The sequence below is a fragment of the Cygnus atratus genome, chromosome 3, assembly GCF_013377495.2.
Source record: "Cygnus atratus isolate AKBS03 ecotype Queensland, Australia chromosome 3, CAtr_DNAZoo_HiC_assembly, whole genome shotgun sequence".
Lineage (NCBI taxonomy): Eukaryota > Metazoa > Chordata > Aves > Anseriformes > Anatidae > Cygnus > Cygnus atratus.
Genome location: NC_066364.1, coordinates 87294292 through 87314258, shown reverse-complemented (window position 1 = coordinate 87314258; position 19967 = coordinate 87294292). Strand labels below are relative to the sequence as shown.

The 19967-nt window shown below is 36.1% G+C and overlaps 1 protein-coding gene across 11 annotated transcripts in view; it reads right to left on the bottom strand.

The window, feature by feature from the left end:
* Positions 1-19967, bottom strand: part of LTBP1 (latent transforming growth factor beta binding protein 1) — a 202107-nt gene that overhangs the window by 63435 nt on the left and 118705 nt on the right. For 3 of the 11 annotated variants that reach the window (XM_035557280.2, XM_035557322.2, XM_050709493.1), the window contains 7 exons: positions 16298-16420; positions 12842-13009; positions 10019-10087; positions 8033-8055; positions 6955-7054; positions 6272-6367; positions 532-657 (listed from right to left, as the gene is read on the bottom strand). In XM_035557280.2, coding sequence (XP_035413173.1) covers positions 532-657; positions 6272-6367; positions 6955-7054; positions 8033-8055; positions 10019-10087; positions 12842-13009; positions 16298-16420 — 705 coding nt within the window. Of the gene's footprint in view, positions 1-531; positions 658-6271; positions 6371-6954; positions 7055-8032; positions 8056-10018; positions 10253-12841; positions 13010-16297; positions 16421-19967 lie in introns of all 11 variants that reach the window. The other 8 variants (XM_035557235.2, XM_035557252.2, XM_035557296.2 and 5 more) reach the window with 3 other exon arrangements.

Here is a 19967-nt window from a genome sequence, read left to right as displayed (position 1 = left end):
CGGACAAAGACCTCACTTACAGATCTCTTAATGTGCTTCTGGGATGCTTACAGTATTCTCTTTTTTTTCCAGCAAGTGGTTGAAAGGAAAGGCCTAACAAAGTGACCGGATTTAGTTCAGCTGCAGAGCTGGTAGCTGGTCAAATTGTTCTGAGAAACAGGCATTACTTCTGTCATTCCTTCTCCAAACAGAAGTGTATTTCTTCCTAGCAGTCTGACAATTTTAGATACCTAATACAAAACCGCGAAGAAATGGGCTGTCTAATCACTTTTTCTCTCATCTCACAAAGGGAATGGCTTTCATTCAACTTTAATTAAATTTACATTCAGTTCTGAGTGGTGAAAGGCTATATCAGAGACAAGCTGGCAAATTTTATTTGACATACAAAAACTAGCTTCTGTGTAGTTTGGAAACATCCAGTAGAGGAATCAGCTCCTGACTGCTCTGTAGCATATTCCTCCTGATCAGACTCTACATTTCAAACATTTCATAATGTGACTATTTCAAAGTTTTGAAAGCATCCATTCATACCAGAGCATTTTGTCTGCTGATCATTAAGTTTGTATCCCTCGTAGCAGATGCATGTGTATCCCACAGGCAAATTAACGCAGTGTCCTGCTCCACAGATATCAGGATTAACTGTGCACTCGTTGATTTCTAAGCAAACAAAACAAAGCTTAACATTAAACTCTCCCACATAGTTGTTTATGTGCACAATATTCTGTAATCCAAGTAAAAATTGTGCCTGAAAGCAACTGTAAGTTTGTAAATCCTGGGTTTCTGTAATAGATAACTTATCTGGAAGATCTAGAAACCATCTAGGCTTTTCCTAGTGACATATTTTCATGTCCCATCCAAAATCTATAAATGAGTACACAAAAAAATAAAATGAAGTCAATCTAAATATATATATATATACACCATTTAATCTTTGCAGCAAAGGTTATGAAAATAACTGTGGTAGGTTTTGTGTTATTTTTACAGAATACACATCAGCTAACAGCTTGAACATATTTTGTAAGATAAGGAGATTCAGATAGGGCAGCATTGGATGCTAAGTCCTTAGAGTTGTTTTGGAAATTCTCAAAGTAAATGTGTTACTGCTAAGAATATTAATGAATATATTTGATTGCAAAGTAAATTAAGGTTATATAGCAGCATGAAATGGTAACTTCTTAAGAAGTTATAATTTGTAGAGAAGAATCATTTATTCAGACTATTTAGAAACAGATTACATTTAAATTTAACTAAACCTGAAGGTGCAGAACTAAGGCACTCAAAACCACCTCAATTAACTGTATTCAGTTTATTTTACCCAGTCTAGAATTTTATCTTGCAAATCTTACCTCACTTGCATTTACTATGTCTTATATAGCTGAACATTTGAAACCGTATATGAACAACAGATTATTTTATTTAGTAATTATTATATTAAATAATAACCTAATTAATTTCCTTCATAGAACACAGCAATTTGTAGTTCCACTCTTTTTCCTGAGGAAACAAAACCCAGAAGAACACGGAAAGCTACCATTTTTTCTCAACTGATGTTAGTTCACAACAGAGTAGTAACTTCCTCCCCCCATAAGGAAGCAGGGAGCAGACTGTCAGAAGGGGCAAAGTCACAGCAGTGCTGACTTCCAAATTCTCATTGACCATTACTAATTAGTAAAGCTTTCATATGGGATTGACAAACTAATTAGAGGTAATTGAAGGAGGCAGCTCAATGCTTGCAGAAGGACAGGATAATATCTCTATTCTTGCCATACATTCAGGAGGGTTTAACTGGGGACAGAATTGTACCTCCAACAGCAGGGTGATTCAGACTCAAACATCTACACTGGCCATGAAAAAAGAAAAAGAAAGCAAGAAAAAAGAAAAAGAAAGCAAGAAAGCCATCTTTTAAGAGAGAAATTTTTACTAAAACATGCAATTTCACTCTGTGAATGCCAATCAAGGAACTACACGGTAGATATGTCTACCATATACAATACTGCATCTTAAAGTACTTACCTGGACATTGCAATTACTTCAAAACCTGTGTTAATTCTGAGACTAGCCAATCTGACACTGCAATGCTCTCACGTATATATAGTACATTAACTTTTTTTGTTTTCAGATTTATAGCAAGTGAAATTTTCAGGCCCTTTGGACACAGAACCATGAATTAGACAAGTTTCAGCTATGACAGGAGTATTATTTGCATTTCTGTTATTTTTACTTCTTGACACGTGGATGTATGTAGAAAAGACAACTTTAATACATCAAAAAGGAAGAAACAAAAATGTTTAAAAGAATGCTTCAAAACAGATCTTACAGTAACTCTGCATCTGCTTTTTGTAAAACATGTTGATCAACATCCCATGAAATTTACACCCTTCAAAGACCATAGTCATGTACACTTCTCATACACAGTAGACTGTGTGCACTGTCTACAGACCTCACTTGTGGACAAGAATGTACAAGGGAGTGGTTGTCAAGCTAATGTAGAAAAACATTTAAAAAAACACGGAGTTCTTTTATTATGGGAAGTAAGATAACTTATATAAAGGGAAAACTCCTAAAATTCTCATTTATCAATTCCATTTTTAAACTTAAAAACATTCTACCTCTCTAAATTCTTAGTTTAAAGCATCTTTCACTACTTTTCCTATTGTAGCATTCAGGGTATTGACTGTCCAGAAGTAAACCTTTCAAAGCACACTTATCATATACTATATATTTACAACATGTTCTGTATTAAGGGTGAGAAGAATGAATACTTTTGAAATCCTTCTGGAAAGGGTGGATCATGAGAATTTCTTTCAGAAAAGTTTTATTTGTGAATAACCTGATGTGTTTTTCTTTATTTTTTTCAGTAAGGATATTGGAGGTGTACATAGCATCTATTAAAATAACCCACAAATATTTTGATTTTGAATAAGAAAAATAGAAATGTAAAGAGTGAAAAATTATTATGCAACCTATTTGATGAGCCACCTTTTTGTTTGCTAATAAATAGTCATTATTTCGTAATATATAAATACTGTATTGTCCAAATATACATTGTAAATCCATATGCTAAGCGAAAGGGCAAAATGAAATTTCAACATAGGACTCAAGCTCTATAATTTTTTTTAGGACATGAAAGAAAATATAAAATCCAGAAATATTGTACACACAAGAGGCAACAAAGCACAGAATTTTCATAATAAAAATGGAAACAGAGTAGCTCAGAAGATATGTAAGACTGAAGTCTTGAAGTAAAAAAGTACAGAACTCACTTCAAGTGAAAATGTAAAACAGGATTGTGAAAGGCACCAAGGAAAGCACACAATCAAGGGCTCAGCCTTCTAGGTAATGTTTGCCAAGGGCAGTCAGAAAAGCAACTCTTGTAACTCATCTCAAAACTAATCTACTTACACTGTATGAAGATTTATTTTCTGCAAACAGGAGACTTTCATTTCTTAAGAGACAGAATTAGGGGTGAAAATAACCAGTTATTCACTCGGAAGCCTTCAAAAAAGACTGGAGTGCTTTAAAACACAACAGCACAGGGTATTCTCCTGAAGAACTAAGTTCTAGGTTTACTCCCTGGTAATCTCAGAGATAAAAGGTGCAGTCTCAGGCATTGCACTGATCTCAAAGAGCTAAAGCAGAAAATTCAGGAGGAATATTTCCTCTCAACCACAAAACATGAAATATCTACTGACATGGCAGGAGTCAAATTCCTCAAGCAAATCAGATGCGTTGCAGAGATTTGTCAGTTTCCCATACACAAAACAAGTTCTAGGACTTGTATGTTCAGTACACCATTTGGAACATACTGCTTGCCTTTGAGAGCGTATGCAGAAGGGGACGTGGAAGTACTTCACAAGGCAGTCTAGATAACAAAATGTCTAGAGGGTAAACACGTACGTTGATGTCATGGTAGCTGGGAACAACACTGATATACAATCACAGAGATAACTACAGATTGTATCAGATCCTACAGGAAGAAAAACTTCAGAATTCTCCATAAGCCTTAGTGGGCTAGGCCAACTGTCAGGCAACTGGAATCAGTTACTCCCAACGCAAGTATATTACAAGGGGAGGAACAGTCAAAGCTCCTAGTACTCAGATAAAACACTATGTACAGAGACACAAAGATAAAACAGGAATGCAGAGACAGCAGAGCATTCTGAACTAGATCAGCATGCTCTCACATGATTATGAAGTTCAAACAACATATATATTAAAATATCTGCACAAGGGCTAAAATGGGGCTTGAATGCCAAAGCATGAAAGTTCACAGGTCTGGAGCAAACAGAGATACAAAGACCCGTACTGCAATATATATGACTGAAATGGAACAATTTTTCCACAGGTGCTCCAGAATTAGCACTGTGAGAGGTACTGATATAAAAACGTAGAACCATCTTTAATTTACAAGACAAAAATAGCAGCAGAAAAAATTATGCACAAAGGGAGGCCATGATTATTGCAGTACAGATTTCCCTATGCACTTGCTGTTTCAAAGTTAATGCCTTTCAACTTTATGCCACAGAGCACTCAGTTGAGCATTGTGAAAAAAGAAACTTAAAATACATACAAATTACTGAACTACAAAACTATGACATAATTCTTTGAATAGCCTAGAATCTCTCATACTGGCAAGCACTCTCTGGCATAAAAAATGGATGAGAAAAATCCTACAGTTATATAAGCTGTAAATGAACTGTGGAGAAATCATCTCCCATCCATGTATGTCACACACGAAATTCTAGGAATTTCCACAGAAGATCTTAAGTGGATTGCTTTAAAAAAAAAAACAAACAACAAAGTTTTTTCCTGGCTTATCATAATTTCAATTTTAAAATGCAATGAACCTCTGAAGGACAGCATTAGCTGCACAGACAAGACGAAAGATTTCAAAAGGAAGGCCTTCATTCACACAGCTTTCATGTGTGGAAAAAATGAGTACAGAGAGAAAGAAAAAGCTGGAACTTTGAAGGAACAGTCCAGTCTGCTTGCTTCTGCTTCAATTCTAGCAGAATCACATCAGAAATAATACCCTTCAGTTTCAAAGAGAAAGGGTCTTTGTAATTCACTTTACTTGGGAGAGTTTCTGCTCCAGATATCCAAAATGGTTTGTGATGCTCTCTAACTGCTGCTTTCTGTGTCAAGGGATGAAATGGGGAAAATGACATGAATTTTAGTTCACCTATAATCCTGCTTTGTCATTGCCAAAAATGACTTCTACCACAGTTTTCTAGAAGGGAGACAGACTGTGGGTAAAACTCACCATCCATCATCCCATCTGGAGTCTGGCATAATCTCTCTGTCTTGCTGTTGCTGTCTTGACTTGGAATTTATTTAGTCCACAACCCTTGATTTAGTAGCTCAGAATATAGTAGGATATTGCTTTTCAGCATTTCTTTCACCCAGATCACTCAACACCTCCACTGATAACTAATGTCTGTTACATTCTCTACCTGCAGAGGCCTCTTTGTGGTCATGAAGGAAAAAAAAAAGTATATACTTCCTCTATCCCATTTTCCTGTCTTTCACATTTTCTACTGCTGCTCCCTTGAACAACATAACAGTGAACTTTGCTACTTCATCCACCGTCTCTTCTATTTAGCTGCTGCTGACTACTTTTCTGACAGCACAGCTTGCATCAGGGTGTTCCTTTTGTCTTGTCACTATTTGAAGCACTCCCCTCCAACAGCATACCTAGTCTGTATTCTAGCAGAGACTACATCCACTAGACTGAACTGTACCTGTTCTGCTTGATAATATTAACTTCACTGACTGTTCAGTCTTAACTTACTGCTATTTTCTGAAATGTGGTGGTGCCTAGAAACCCCAGTTATAAAACAGAGGCCCTCTGAATTACGCATTTTGAATGCACCAAAATAGTGTTGTGCATCTTTTTAAACCATTGAAAATACTGTACCTGCATATTTGTCTTTGCAATTCATACGAGATTGCAAATATGAACATCAACTATTGGATTTCAGTTCCAGATCAGGTAATCTGAGGTAGAATGACTCATTTTTGATTCTACCATTTATCTGTGGGCACAAAAATGGCAGGTACATCCTGGGAACGTCCAAGTCCTGGCTCTGGTAATAGTACACTCATTCCTGTGTTTTTCTGTACTCTCTACCTTTCCACAGAGTACTCCTTTCTGTCCACAGCAATACTGTCTTGGCTATTCTAATTCTGAAGTAATGTGGAACAAGTTACAGTGTCAGGAATTCACAGTCATTTCTTAACTTATTTTAGCACTAAAAAGGAAGTACAATACCTGTAACTTGAGTAGGTGCAATTACTTGACTTGCACTCGAAGTAGAGACTTCAGGAGCAACTTCAACAGGCAGAGGAGGAGATGTTTTCTCAATCACTACTGTGTGACATGGAATGGAAATCAATTGCATCAAAAAACAAACAAACAACAACAACAAACTCAGAGCATCCACACATGATATCGATCTAGCCAGACACTATGGAGCTTTTCACTAGTTTATTCTGCTTAGATCTGGAGTAGAAAAGAAAAAAGCAGTATAATTGGGTTTTCCATCATTTTACCACTTCTGAAAAAAATGAGATGCTGAAGAAAGCAAGAACAATAGTAACATTTCTGCATCTAAAGCTATGCATAAATCTACAAGAAGGCACCTACGTAAAGTTTCCTCTTGAACGGGTTATAAAAGCTTCAACTCTGCTGACATTAAAATTCTCATGTACATACTCCAGGATATTATTTTTGTCCATAATATATCTTTGCTTTATGTGACTTACATGTCACCCAACCAATGGCAACCTCTCAATTCCTCCCACTTCAGATTTCTTTTTTTTTTTTCTGCTCATGGAAAAATTGCTCATTAAACTGCAGTCAATTTTTTCATTAATCTGTTACCGTTGCTATCTTTCCGCTCTTTGAAGAGCTGCAAACACTTTCTGTGTGTCAGAACAGACAGAACAAGTTACCTGGAAACTGTGGATGCAGGTTAATTGTTGAAATTCCAGGAGAGAGCTGGGGCTGTCCAGGCTCTAGGATTTGCTTTTCTTGATCGAGTGAAACTAATTCCTAAAAGAATAATTAGAAATTTACATTCTGAAAGCATTGTTTTAATTTGGCTATCATAACAACGCACAAACTCTTGGCTTGAGAAACTGCTAACATTCTCCCATGAGTGGTTTCATATAGGAGATCATTAATCATCACCAATTTAAGCATGAAAGAACACAGAATACTATTCTTAAACAATGTCATACAATTCAACATTGATTTTATTTGAAGGAGCCATGTCATGGAGCTTCTTGGCTTTGTCACTCCATAGCTCTCCCATCGTCTGGTCTTTAATTGCTTATAAACAGTATTTAGCTGCAGTACAGCATCACACAAGTATAGAGTCACATGTCTGTAAGTCTTTGAACACTGTGAAACGTTTTCTCTTAGCTATTCCACTGAATACCTTATTTTCATGAGCATTAGATGCTTGTAAGACTTCAGGAAAATTAAATGAAGCACAGCTGCAGTTACTCCTAATGAATCCTGTTATCTTGAGTGGAGATGATCAAAAACCTCCAGAATGGAGGAATTAAAAACAGATAAGTACCTGCTCTTCTCCACTGAATATACAGCAATCCTAAAAAAACTACTGAAACCAAATCAGGCATTAATATGAGTCTCTTAAGCAGGTGTTGCAAATAGTCTTTAAAGCTTCATATTGTTTCACTCCAACTCATTTTCTCTAGCTGTCAGTACCAGTGGCTCTCCTTCATACTGTCTGCAATTTCAAACATCCTCCTTAAAATACAGGCTCCAGAACTGGATAGAACAATACAGCACTAGATCCTTTACCAATACCAAAGGGAGATTAATTTCTATCTGCCTGTTTTTGTATATAATAACATAAGCTCTTTCTGCCTCAGGATTTGCACTGTAAGTCCACAGTGAGTTGTTTGTTCCTCATGAACCCTAAACCCTTTTCAGAGTTACCATATCACATCTTGTACACATGACCTGCAGTCTAATTCCTTGATATATCACATTATGTTTTACCTGATCAGGGGCTGCAGTTGCCACTAAAACCAGAAAGAAAAAAAGAAAATTAATTAGTCTTCACATAACACTTATTTACACATTCAATTTAAAACTACTATCACGTTGGAAAGTGGTTGTTGCCATCAAAGAAAGCTTTCAGGTTCTGACCTTATCCCAAAATCATGTAAACTTGAAATAGTGTTCCTGAAGAAAATGTAAAAGCTAACCTGAAACCATACTAAGATTCCATGCACCAACCAACGCTTATCATTATTTACTTTAATATTCACCTTTATTATAGGTTTCTAATCTTTTTCCTTTGAAACAATTCAAAAAACTCACTGGTTAACAACTTACTAACTGATTAAACTCCTAAAATTCCTTCCACAGAGTATCAACATTTGTATTTACTTTAAAGGTAAATTAATATCATAATGGTATATAAACAAACATTTTTTAAAATTTATTGTTAAAAAAGGCTTAAAATTTGCCTTTTCTTTATGCAAGCAGAAGTACTTTTGTTTTCTTTTTCCCACAAAAAATATTGTTTTTTTTTTTTTTCCCCCCCAGGAAGGAGGGGTAGAAATTTCATACACGTTTTCATTTTCCACCGCAGATTGCATTTTTTTAAATTTGTCTTTTACGGATGGAAATCTATATATTTCTGTAAAATCTTGTAGGAATGTCTTTCTTTTCAAAATCAACTTTTTTCACAGAAGGGAAATGGAAAAACCTCTCTCTTCTCACTTTCTCACTTCAGTTTCTTTAGTATTAGCAGGGGGGCTGATTAGATCTAATAAAATTTTAAAAATTCAAAATTCTAACGTATCCAAAAGTGGAATATAAAATTCAAACATTTATGAGTGTCATTACTGACTTAGAGCAAGCATTTGTAAGGGCAGGTGTTTGTTTTTTTAAACTAACACTTTTTTTCTTCAGTTTCTCTGCGTTCTAAGATTTACCAGAACGTGGCAACCCTTCTAATTACTCAACTGATATTTTAGTAAATGACATACCACTTTGTAACACAGAAAAACCCAGAGGTTTATGTGAGATAATATAAACCTGCATTGACTGTAGGTATATTTGAATGGGTTATTTTCTCACCAGCTTCAGTTTAGCTCCATTTTTGTTTTGAAAGCAAAACTAGAGTATTAATTTTAACAAGAAAGTAACCCAAATCACACAGAATTCTGCAAAGTCAACTGACTGAAACTCTTTCTAATGACAGCCAGACATATGTGTCATAGGCGCTACTTGGAAACAGCTTACTATGCACTCAGTATCATCACAAGGTTCTTCAGGAACATATATAACATATATCTGCTTGCCTACAGTTAGATCATGCCAAGTTTGCTGGCAATGCATTTACAATAGCGCTGCTTTCGGCATGTCTTTGTTTCTGCATTTGTTTTAAACTCAGGACAACTGCAGCTGCTAAAAGTTCTTTGAGGGGGTTGTAGAAAACCACACGAAGCCTTGGAGAAATACTGTAGAGGAATCAACTGATTATTAAACAGCCCAGCATAGGGGGGCTGATCTGGCATGGTCCAGCTGAGGGAGTGCACAGCTGCAGGGATGAAACCAGACCACAAGCTAGTGAAGGACGCCCACATCAGGTGGTGCTAATCTACAGGAGTGTGTAGAAGGAAGATGCTGATAACCCCTTCATCCCTACCACCCCAAATACTAGTAAATCAAAGCCTGAGTTGGACCCTTTGTTATATTTCAGAAACATCTTCATAAAAATATTTACTATTTCTTATCACAAAAATTAATCAGGCTAAAGCATTTTCTCTCTCTCCATGGTGTTCTCTGCAACTGCTGGGAGCTATACGTAAAACTTCAGAAATAAAGCATGTAACACAATACACTCTGTGACATGGACTGCTCTTCTGTGGGAAGTGACTCCTCTTTGTGTTGTACACAGCTACTGTGCAAAGAAACATACCATCGAAGACACATGCACAGAAATATAGAAAGACTAAATTTTCCCACTCTCACCTTCTTGCACAGCCATCTCAGGCTCACTTTTCTGTGAGAAGGTCAGTGCCTCCACTGGCTCTTCCTTTGCTGGGAGAGGTGGAGGAGAAGTACCTTTAGCAACAGGTTGAGTAATCGGGGTCTTGCCAATGACAGGTGGCTGTACTCTAACTGCAGGGTGATGATATAGCTTGTTTCTGTGAGGGCCAGAAACCGTATAACCCATTCCACCAGGGCAGATTTCCTTAAAAGCAGCTAGATTTGGGATGGGAAAATATTCCTTTTAGGAGTCTAAAAGTGCAATATGTTGACATAGTGGAAAATATAATGAAAACCACTAATAAATTTCATCTGCTATTGTATACACATTTTTATAAAAGATATTTAGACAAACTATGCATCGCATACTATATAACTGAACATTCTCTCAAAAGCATGTTCTGCCTGAAGGTTTCCCTGAAGTTTAACATCTTTGTTCAGTTACGTTTACTCTATCATTATGATCTATCAAGATCAATTTTTTTTATTAATCCTCTTCACACAGTATATGCTTTCTGAGTACAAATTTAAATATGCAAATTGTCATCATCATTTACATTGCGGAAGGAATGAAAATTACTATTTCTATCATTTCCTTTTTGCAGAAACCAAAGAAGAAAGTCTCACCACTCCTGCACTAGAGGAACAGAATAATATCAATCAGAAACAACATTCATTCACAGGATCCCATTTGACTACACCAGAGGTCTCGTACCAGCCCTGATGCAAATTCTACTTCCAAAGACCTTAATGAGCTGGATAAAAACAAGATAGGGATCATAAAAAAACAAATCAACACTGGAAGAGAAAGGAAATAATCTCATTTGTAAGGGAAAAAATCTCATTTAGAAGGCTGCTACATTAAAAGGTAATGAAAGTCAGGCAGCAGCACCTGCTCTGATCTCTGTAGCTGCTCTACATGAGCATCAGTCTTTGCAGTCCTAGTGGAAGACAAGAATGAAAAAGAAACACAGATCAGCCTTCGTTCCCATCAAAGACAGTAGCTATACTCCTGTCATGGACAGGGAGCCTTCAGAAGTCTTGAGGGGGCAGGGCTTCATTGTCCTCATTGCTCTAGGTAAAGCTATGTCAGGATGAAATACCATAGATCTAGTCTCACAAGTGCCTAATGAGATATCTTATAGCTTCTTAAGAGATGTGCAGAGTGGGACATTGGTAGGTTCACCAAATTCTACTGTGAAAACACATCAATGTTCTAAAATGAATTGGCGTCTAAACTAAAACCACAAAATACTAGCTACAGATACCCCACAAATGAAGTCACTGAATTATACATTAGAGATTTTCTACTATAGATACTACACTTCTTGGAGTGTGTTCAGATGGTGCCTTAGCAATAGAGAAGATGAAGGGTGAAATTGATTGATTGGATTCAGATCAACAAAACAGTTTTTAATGGAAAATGCTAATATCAAAACTTGCCACAAAAACACCTAATTGAGGGTAAGAAATCTGGTCCCTTCAGATGCATACCCAGGATGTAGGAAATCTTCACTTGGGTCATATTCTCTCAAATGCAGAATAGATATGTGAGCCTTGTTCTAAGATAGCTCACTTAAGTGTTGTAAACAGCTGCATATATATCTGACATTTCTTAGTCTTTCAGAGCTGATCTACTTCATACTACTTTAAAAGCTATCAGAGAGAGAGATGTTGACTCTTTAATCCAACGACTTAAATTAACATGGGATGCTGCAGTAAATACATTACCCCATTCTGGAATATCCCACTTTCACACATTTTTCATTGAAAACTCTGAAAGATCATTATGAATTTAACCTGTTATAGAAAGGAACATGTTTTTAAATCATGAAATTTGCCATGAAATGGGAAAAGTTTTTCCCACATAGCTCATCAGAATTTTCTACTCCCAGATTTTCTCTTAAGTCTTTTCATTAAGAAAAGTAACTAAAACAATCAATTGCACATAATATTTAGTGTTTTGTTTTTTTTTTTATAACAAGAGAGCAGTTATCTTGGCAAAAAAGATATATTCTCAGCTTCAGAATGTATATATGGAGTTGGGCATAAAGTTTCACGCAATATTCTCATAGACATAAAGCATCTGCATTTAAATTGCTAGTCATCTGATGAGAATATGTTCTTGCTGCATTAAAAAGCCATGGAAATATTATTTACCTGAAAGTGAACTGGAATTTTAAAATCCTAATCAGTGAGCTAGCAACCTAGCAGTCTCACAGGATATAATGGCTTTAAATATCAATTGAAATGCTCAAAAACTTTGGTCACTTCCATTTCTGTATGCCCAGCTTTAAAAAGTAAGACATCCACTACTCTCATCATGCTGCTTATGTTTGCTGTGGATTTCCCAAAGCAACTAGTTACTTTTGAAAATCTGAATTTTTATACAATACTCCACAAAAATACATAATTTGTATTATGAGTGATATCTGCAGCAGCAACTTCAGTAAGAGGGGATTACATTACAAGCACCTGTGTTAAAATACTGAACAAGCTAGACATCATATGTATTACAATAAACAACGATCAATCATGCTTTTAAAAAAAGATTAATTTGACCAGATATTTGGACAAAATATAATACTGATCTAATCACTTTTTAAAATTATGAATCCTTGTGAACAAAGACAGTATACATTTTATTATTCTATTATCACATAGTAATCATGACAGTAGAACTGTCATAATTTACTGATGAACACTTCTGGTTTATTTTTAAATAAATTCTTGGATATTTTTTTAAAGCATGTGTAACAAACATGGGGTGGGCATGAGCTTATAATTTTAATGGGCAGTTCTTACCTGTTCCTGGGAGGGGACACTTCTCACAGTGTGGGCCCCAGGCTTTGCCAACACTGCAACAGCAAAGCTGCTTGCTGAGCTGAACAGAAAGAGGATGCATGCATTGTTTTCCTGCACTAACAAATCGGTAGCAGGGTCCTTTCTCTTCAGCAACCATAGGACTATCAGCTGAAATGAAAGTAGAAGAGAGGATGGTGCTGGTCACATGAAAAGCAAAACAGAGAATCACCACGGGATTTCCAACACCAGTTAAATGCATTAATATTGTCCTCTACAAAAGCTTTATTTCAAACACCTATCTCAAGCCATAATCGTACTATAAAATACATTTGGCATCAAACACTCCTAGATTCCAAGCCATCCTAGACCAAAATGCATTTTAAAGAAAAAAAGGAAAAAAAAATCCAAACCACCAGTTGCTATGCTGCCACAACAAAGAACCAGAATCAGCTTCTTCACCTGCACACAAATACAACTGCTTACGATAAAGGTCAGTAACTGGCAATATACAGTGGCGACAACCTACAGAGCCTCTGGAAAATTCTGCTATAACTATATATGTATGTATATACACGTCTGCAAAAGGATTAAGTCTCAGACATTATACCTTTTATAAAAGAGACAATTACATATTTTTTTTTAACATTTAGTTTAGCGTGGAAGAGACAAAGGCTATAAACTATGACTAGTATGTGGTAATTGGGAAGCTAACATCCATCCAGCTTTCTAATGTATGCATCCACATTCACATACAGTTAACAGTCCTGGATATCACAGTCTCAACCTCTCTCTTAACCCTCAAAGTACAAAGAATATTTGATTTTCAACATGACGTGCAAAAGGAAAAATGAAAACCAGCTCCTTTTTTCTGGATTAAATTAAGTGGTGCTTAATTCTTCAAATGATGAAAAACTTTCTCAGCAGTTGAATGCCATTAACCTCTAGAATAACATTATTATGTGAAAAAAGGAAGAATTCACCTATGGTTTCAGGTTATACTATTTTATAAATCTAGAGGTAGGTAAGGAGCTTAGGAAATGTTGTATTTTTTACTTATACTCTTCCAAAAAAACTTAAAGAAATTCACTTGTTCTCTAGGCCTTCTTTTCTTTTTGCAGAGGTAGTTGATCTCAAACCAAGTAAAAACTGATTAACAGAGGAAAATATTTGCATTCATGCTGTTCACAACTTTTTCCTTCACCTAATTCTTTCTGAATTTCTAATCCTTCTTAATCAGGAGAAAAATGCACCAAAGATCATCCTTGACTGAATGTTTAGTAAACGTAGCAGGAAAAACACACAAGCATAGAAATCTGTTAATTGTCAGCATGACTATATAGTACTTCTTCTCTAGCTCCCTGGTGCCCTAAAGGGTGTTTCCTTCATCTTTACAACAATTCATTTACTTTTAGGCTTTAGTTTTTCAGTTCTACAAGCAACTAAATAAAGTTTCTTAAATATTTATTCCAAGCTTGATTACATTTCCCCTAAGCCAAGTGCAAGAGATTACAACTTTTGGAGATGAATAAAATATTTTTTATTATTACTTATTATATTATAATATAATAAACAATGGAATAATTTTACCAAAAAAATAATGAAAGGTGTATATTATTATATTATTTATCTTATTACCTGGATATCTAATCTTACCTAAACTACCTGGTAATATTCAGATATTACCTACCTACCTTTAGAAGGAAAAAGTAATATTTGAAACAGAGTAAAACAGCTGTAAGATCATAGTTTCATGAAGGATGCTGATAGCATAACACAGATATGCATACTTGGAAATGGATGCAAAAAGGATGAAATGCTCAATCTTCCTGATTCCAGAACAGCTGAATTTAGACTATGTGCAAGCACTGAAATTCCAGTGCTGTCTTACCAGGGTCATAATTCTTCCATGGATATTCAAGAGATTTTGTGCAAAATATGTAAACTCAAGTGCTACTCTGCTTTTAAGTAGTTTCTCAGAAATATCTGCACCTCTGGAAAAACAAAACATGAGAGAGGGGCAACAAAGGCCACTGGAGAGTTGGTTAAAATCAGAGGGCGAGACTGTAGTGGAAAAGGTTTTTCCCTCACACATATGCATTTTTCCAGTATAAGTCTAAACTACACAGCTGCTGAATCATACACATTGCTTTTTCTTGTTCATCTTTTTTTTTTTTTTATGCCCCATGACTTACAGATACGTAAAAACATAGTATTTTTTCATTGTTCTTCTGTCTTACTTTTCCTTCCTAATGTTGTCTGTGTTAACTTCTGGTTAAATCTCATAGCATGCACTTCTTCAAGCTCCAGACAATGCTAACCAAGAACTCTGTGCAGTGCTCCACTGGGCACACTATCCATATATAATTTTGCACTGCATCCTAAAACACTGGTTAAAAGCAGGCATTGTGCCACGGTAATGGAGCCATTTCATTATATCATTTTGTCTTGCTACAGGAACACAGGAATTTATCTTACACTATAAAGAAATCAGAGGTTCTTCTCTTGGAAATTGGTCAAGTTTACTTATTTTCTCTACCACATAAAATCCCACTGTAAGAAAATATCAGATTATTGAGACATATCTATCCCTTTTGAAAAAGACAAAAATGATAAAATGACATCTAATAAAATTTATGTTCTTTTGGTCATATCATGAGGTTTACATTTGAAGAAATTTCATTTTATTGACAATAAGTAGTGGCATGAGCAATACCTATCAGTTTCCTTGACACTTAACACTGTAAGAATTTCTTTCTCTTACTTAAACTTCATTGAACTTAAACCATTTGAAATGTATTTTGCAAACCATTTCTTTGCTTCAAGCTGATTTTGCTACACTTCATAAATCTAAGGCAATACTGTACAGACTGTCGCATAGCTTAGACCTGGGAAAATGATGTTTTGCTAACATCAACATTTTGTGTAGCAGTCTTCCATCCCTAAAAGTTCTGGTGCTCTTATGGCAGGGATTTCAAAATTTCCAGTGAGGAAGGAAAAAGGAGGTATGTGAGGGAGGTGCCTTTCATCCTTCTATAAAACCACAATGGAAACTACCCAGGATAAAGTTGCAGAAGTGGAAGAGAGGAGGGTAGGTCACAAAGGCGATTTGGGCTGGGGATATAGCAGAGAGGGGAAAGAAAAATTTTGGAAAAGAGAACTACACACTGGTGAGAACAACTCAAGAGTGTAGGAAGAGGCTGGATGGGGCCTTGAAGGTTTTGATCAAGTAAAAACAGGAAAAGATGGCAAGGAGCCTGGATGGCGACTGGTGGAGTCCAAGGCTTCCAGGACAGGAACAGCAAAGAAGCATGAACACTCTGACTAGATAAAGCAAATAAACTGAGATGAAGAGGCAGGGGCAGCAAAAAGGACAAGGACAGCTTGGAAGTTGTGGCCATTTTTATGAATCCTCATATGAATTAGAACTAAGTATCTTTGATCGGCACTATTACTCACCTATGCATCTTGAGAGGGTAGGATCTGGCACAAATCCCATTTTGCAGGTACATCTGTAGCTGCCCATGGTATTCAAACACTCACCATTAGGGCATACTCCCTGTAACTGACATTCATTGATATCTGTGGAAAAATTGCAAATAATCTGATACTGAAATGCACATGAATATTCTTCTTTCTTCAGAAGTTACCTGATCTATTTTCAAACACGTGCAGGAGAACTATTTATTACCAGCTAACACACTGAGCAACATTTTTTTCCATACTGAAAATTTATTACCTTTTAAAATATTGCTGAGAAAATAATATGATTGTTTTTCCATTATATACCATTGACAAGTACTCTGAATTAAAAAACAAATATGCTTTGACTGTATGCTAACAACCACCCCCTCCCTTAGCCTTGGCTGGTCATCAGGTGCCCACCACAGCATTCTCTCACGCCAGTCCTCTGTGGGACAAGGAGAGAAAATACAATGAAAAAAACTCATGGGTTGAAATAAGGACAAAGAGATTGCTCATTGATTACAGTCACGGGAAAAACAGACAACTTGGGAAAAATTAATTAAATTTATTCACAATTAATAACAGAATAGAACAGTGAGAACCAAAAAAAATATATCTTTTTAATATCAATCCTTAATGCTTATCTCTGTTCCGCCTTTCTCCTCATGCTCTTCCCCTGCTCCACGTGGGGTCCCTCCCACAGGATGCCATCCTTCCCGAACTGATCCTGCAGGGGCTGCCCACAGGCAGCAGCTCCTCAAGCACTGCTCCCCCATGGCTCCGTACCATGGGGTCCATCCCCCAGGAGCAAACTGCTCCAGGACAGGTCCCCCACGGGCAGCAGCTCCCCCCAGATCCTCAGATCTCCCCAGATCCTGGCTCTGATCTGACACAGGGCAGCTGGTGGGCTCTGCTCAGAGAGGCCACCCCTGCAGCCCCACCATTACCAAAACCTTGCCTCTTACACCCAATACATGGGTTGCAGATAATGCAAACAACTTGCAAGAATATTCACAGAGACATGTTTTAATCGATGTGGTACATTTCATAAAGAATGGAACATTGCTTGACACACTTAATACAGTATTTATTATTCGTATTGTGGTAGTGCCTGAAGGTCCATTGAGCACAAAAAGACCATCTCTGACCTTAAAAGCTTACCACCTAAACAGCAAGAATATTCTTCACGGAATAAAGAACACAGATCTGGGCAAGGAAAAGGATTGTATTAATAGGAACACAAGTCTGTAATAATTAATGACTGCAAAGACCTGTTTGATAGTTACTAGGCTAGCTGTATCGTTGTCCCTTTTAGGGTTCCAGTGAATCATTCTCCTCACACCCCACACACGGGGATTAAGGCCTTTAATCATACCTGGTGTGGTATTTATAATTCACTTACTCTTTGAATAGGCCCTGTCTGACAATCATCTGGATACCAGCTGCAACCAAGTCAGCCAAACTAGGATCTTATGCCAGGAGACAGTAACAATGTAGGTTTGCACCGATAATGAAAATCCTTAAAATAAATAACTAGGTAAAAAAGCACAAACCCTTAATTTGTCTCTATCCTGTCTCATCTTTCAGAAAAAATAGCAGCAGCACATTGAAATAGGCCTACTTTAAAATGTTTATGCACATTAATCCTACATAAGACTTTTCCTCCCTAACTCTAAGCTAGGAAAAATGCCTACACTGCTGTGCAAACAAGCTTCAAGCAAAAGTCAGACATTTCAGCCGGCTTCTTGGAAATCAAGTATTAGTGTTCATTTTATCAAATATATATATATATATATATATAACCTTTCATCTTAGTTTTTATAAACCCTTCACAGCTTTATTTGACTACATTGTAGGCTGCTGCCTGATTCATCACAATCAATGATGATGACAAATTGAATATATTAAATGTAACAGATATTCTGGTGTTAGCTTTTGGAAAACTGAAGAATCTTTCACATTACTATCTTCATTTTCCTCCAGAAGTTTAGCTACCTGTCCCTATGCAGTGCTGTACAACTTAAATTCACAGTACAGTGGACTTGAAGTTGCCACGTCAGCTGTGATTTTTTCCAAATATTGTGCTGATCTTATCCTTCAGCTCTTCCATTACTGTACCCAATCTGATCTTGATACCACCTGGATCAACTTCACCTCTACAGATGTAGCCACATGTGACAAAGAGTGATAATTTATATCCTATAAATTTGGATGAAATATGATGGAAACCACATGAATTATAAAAGATCAGTTCTGCCGCAAAGGAATTTTTCAGTGAAATTCCCAGACTATGTGACTTTCTGACTTCAGAGGGAGTAGACTATTGAAAAAGGAGAATGGTATAAGAGAAAGAGCACAAAAATGCTGAAATACTCTCAAGGTCTTTTCCTGCAGCAGTCTACCTTTAACTCATCCAATCTTTGAGCAGGAAGGTGTCCCATATAAGCACAGCAGTACCTTATTTATGGATTTCACTAATACAGAAGATTTAGTAAGCTGGACTTCTGATGTACTTGACATCTTTTAGACAGCTTCTTTAATTGATTAGTCTAACTAGGTTTGTTCTTTTGTCCTGAAATCTCAAAATAGGACTGAAGGAATCTATAGAGTGCCAACTGATTCCAGAAGGAAATACCATCATTGTTTCAATTCCATATTTTTTTGTGACTACTGAGAGGAAATTAATTTCACAAATCTTAACAGCTCACAAACAAAAACCATTGAAACATTCCTAAATAGAAGCATATTGACACTGCTGTAGAGTTGTTGGGAGGAATGGACATATTGCCAACTCTGTATTATCAAAACATCAGATAAAACAATGAACATAAAGAGATTATTATGAAATACCTAGAAGTTAACATAAAGCAAATACTGTAACACTCAGAATCCACTATTGAAATTTCTACTTATTGACAATTTGGGTTTTTAGATCAGTCCTCAAATACTAAGCAAAGGAAAAATTCTACTTGCTTTGATGAAGCACTATGTCCTTGGAAACAAGTTAGAAGAAGAGACCGATTTATTCTGAAAGAAAGGAAAACTCGCAATATCATTCTACCAATTCTAAGTATACATTTTTATTTATAGTAAAATTAGTCTATTATTACATGGAAAAAATGTAAGATATCTCCCCGAAGACATACAAATCATACTGCTTTTTCTTGTCACTTTATGAATGCAGACTTGGCAGGAATGCTTTGCCTAGTGAAGACAACATTTAAATTTTAAATCAGTGAAAAAGACAACTGATTTTAAATAATACTAATTTGATTTCAAATTTAAAGTTCTTATTTTCAAGGAAAAACCTAGTCACTTGGTTGCTTACCATTAAAATACATTGCTATCTGCTTATATGTTATCATTATGCAAAATTTGGTTCTTTTCCTGCCTATCTATGAGTATAACTTTACTTAAATACATGTATAACTGTAATGTGATTATATGGCTTTACGTGAGTACATTCATGGTTTCAATATTTAAAATCAGTGATGATGCATTTTTCGTTTACTAGATGATGATTTTACTCAATGTTTGCATCAAACTTTACTTGAAGGAATCTGGAACTCAGTCAAAAATTATACATGGATAAATTTTATTATTTGAATACTGAAAGGTCATGGGCATGTAAAAAATAATAAGAAAAACCTATAAAGACACAGAT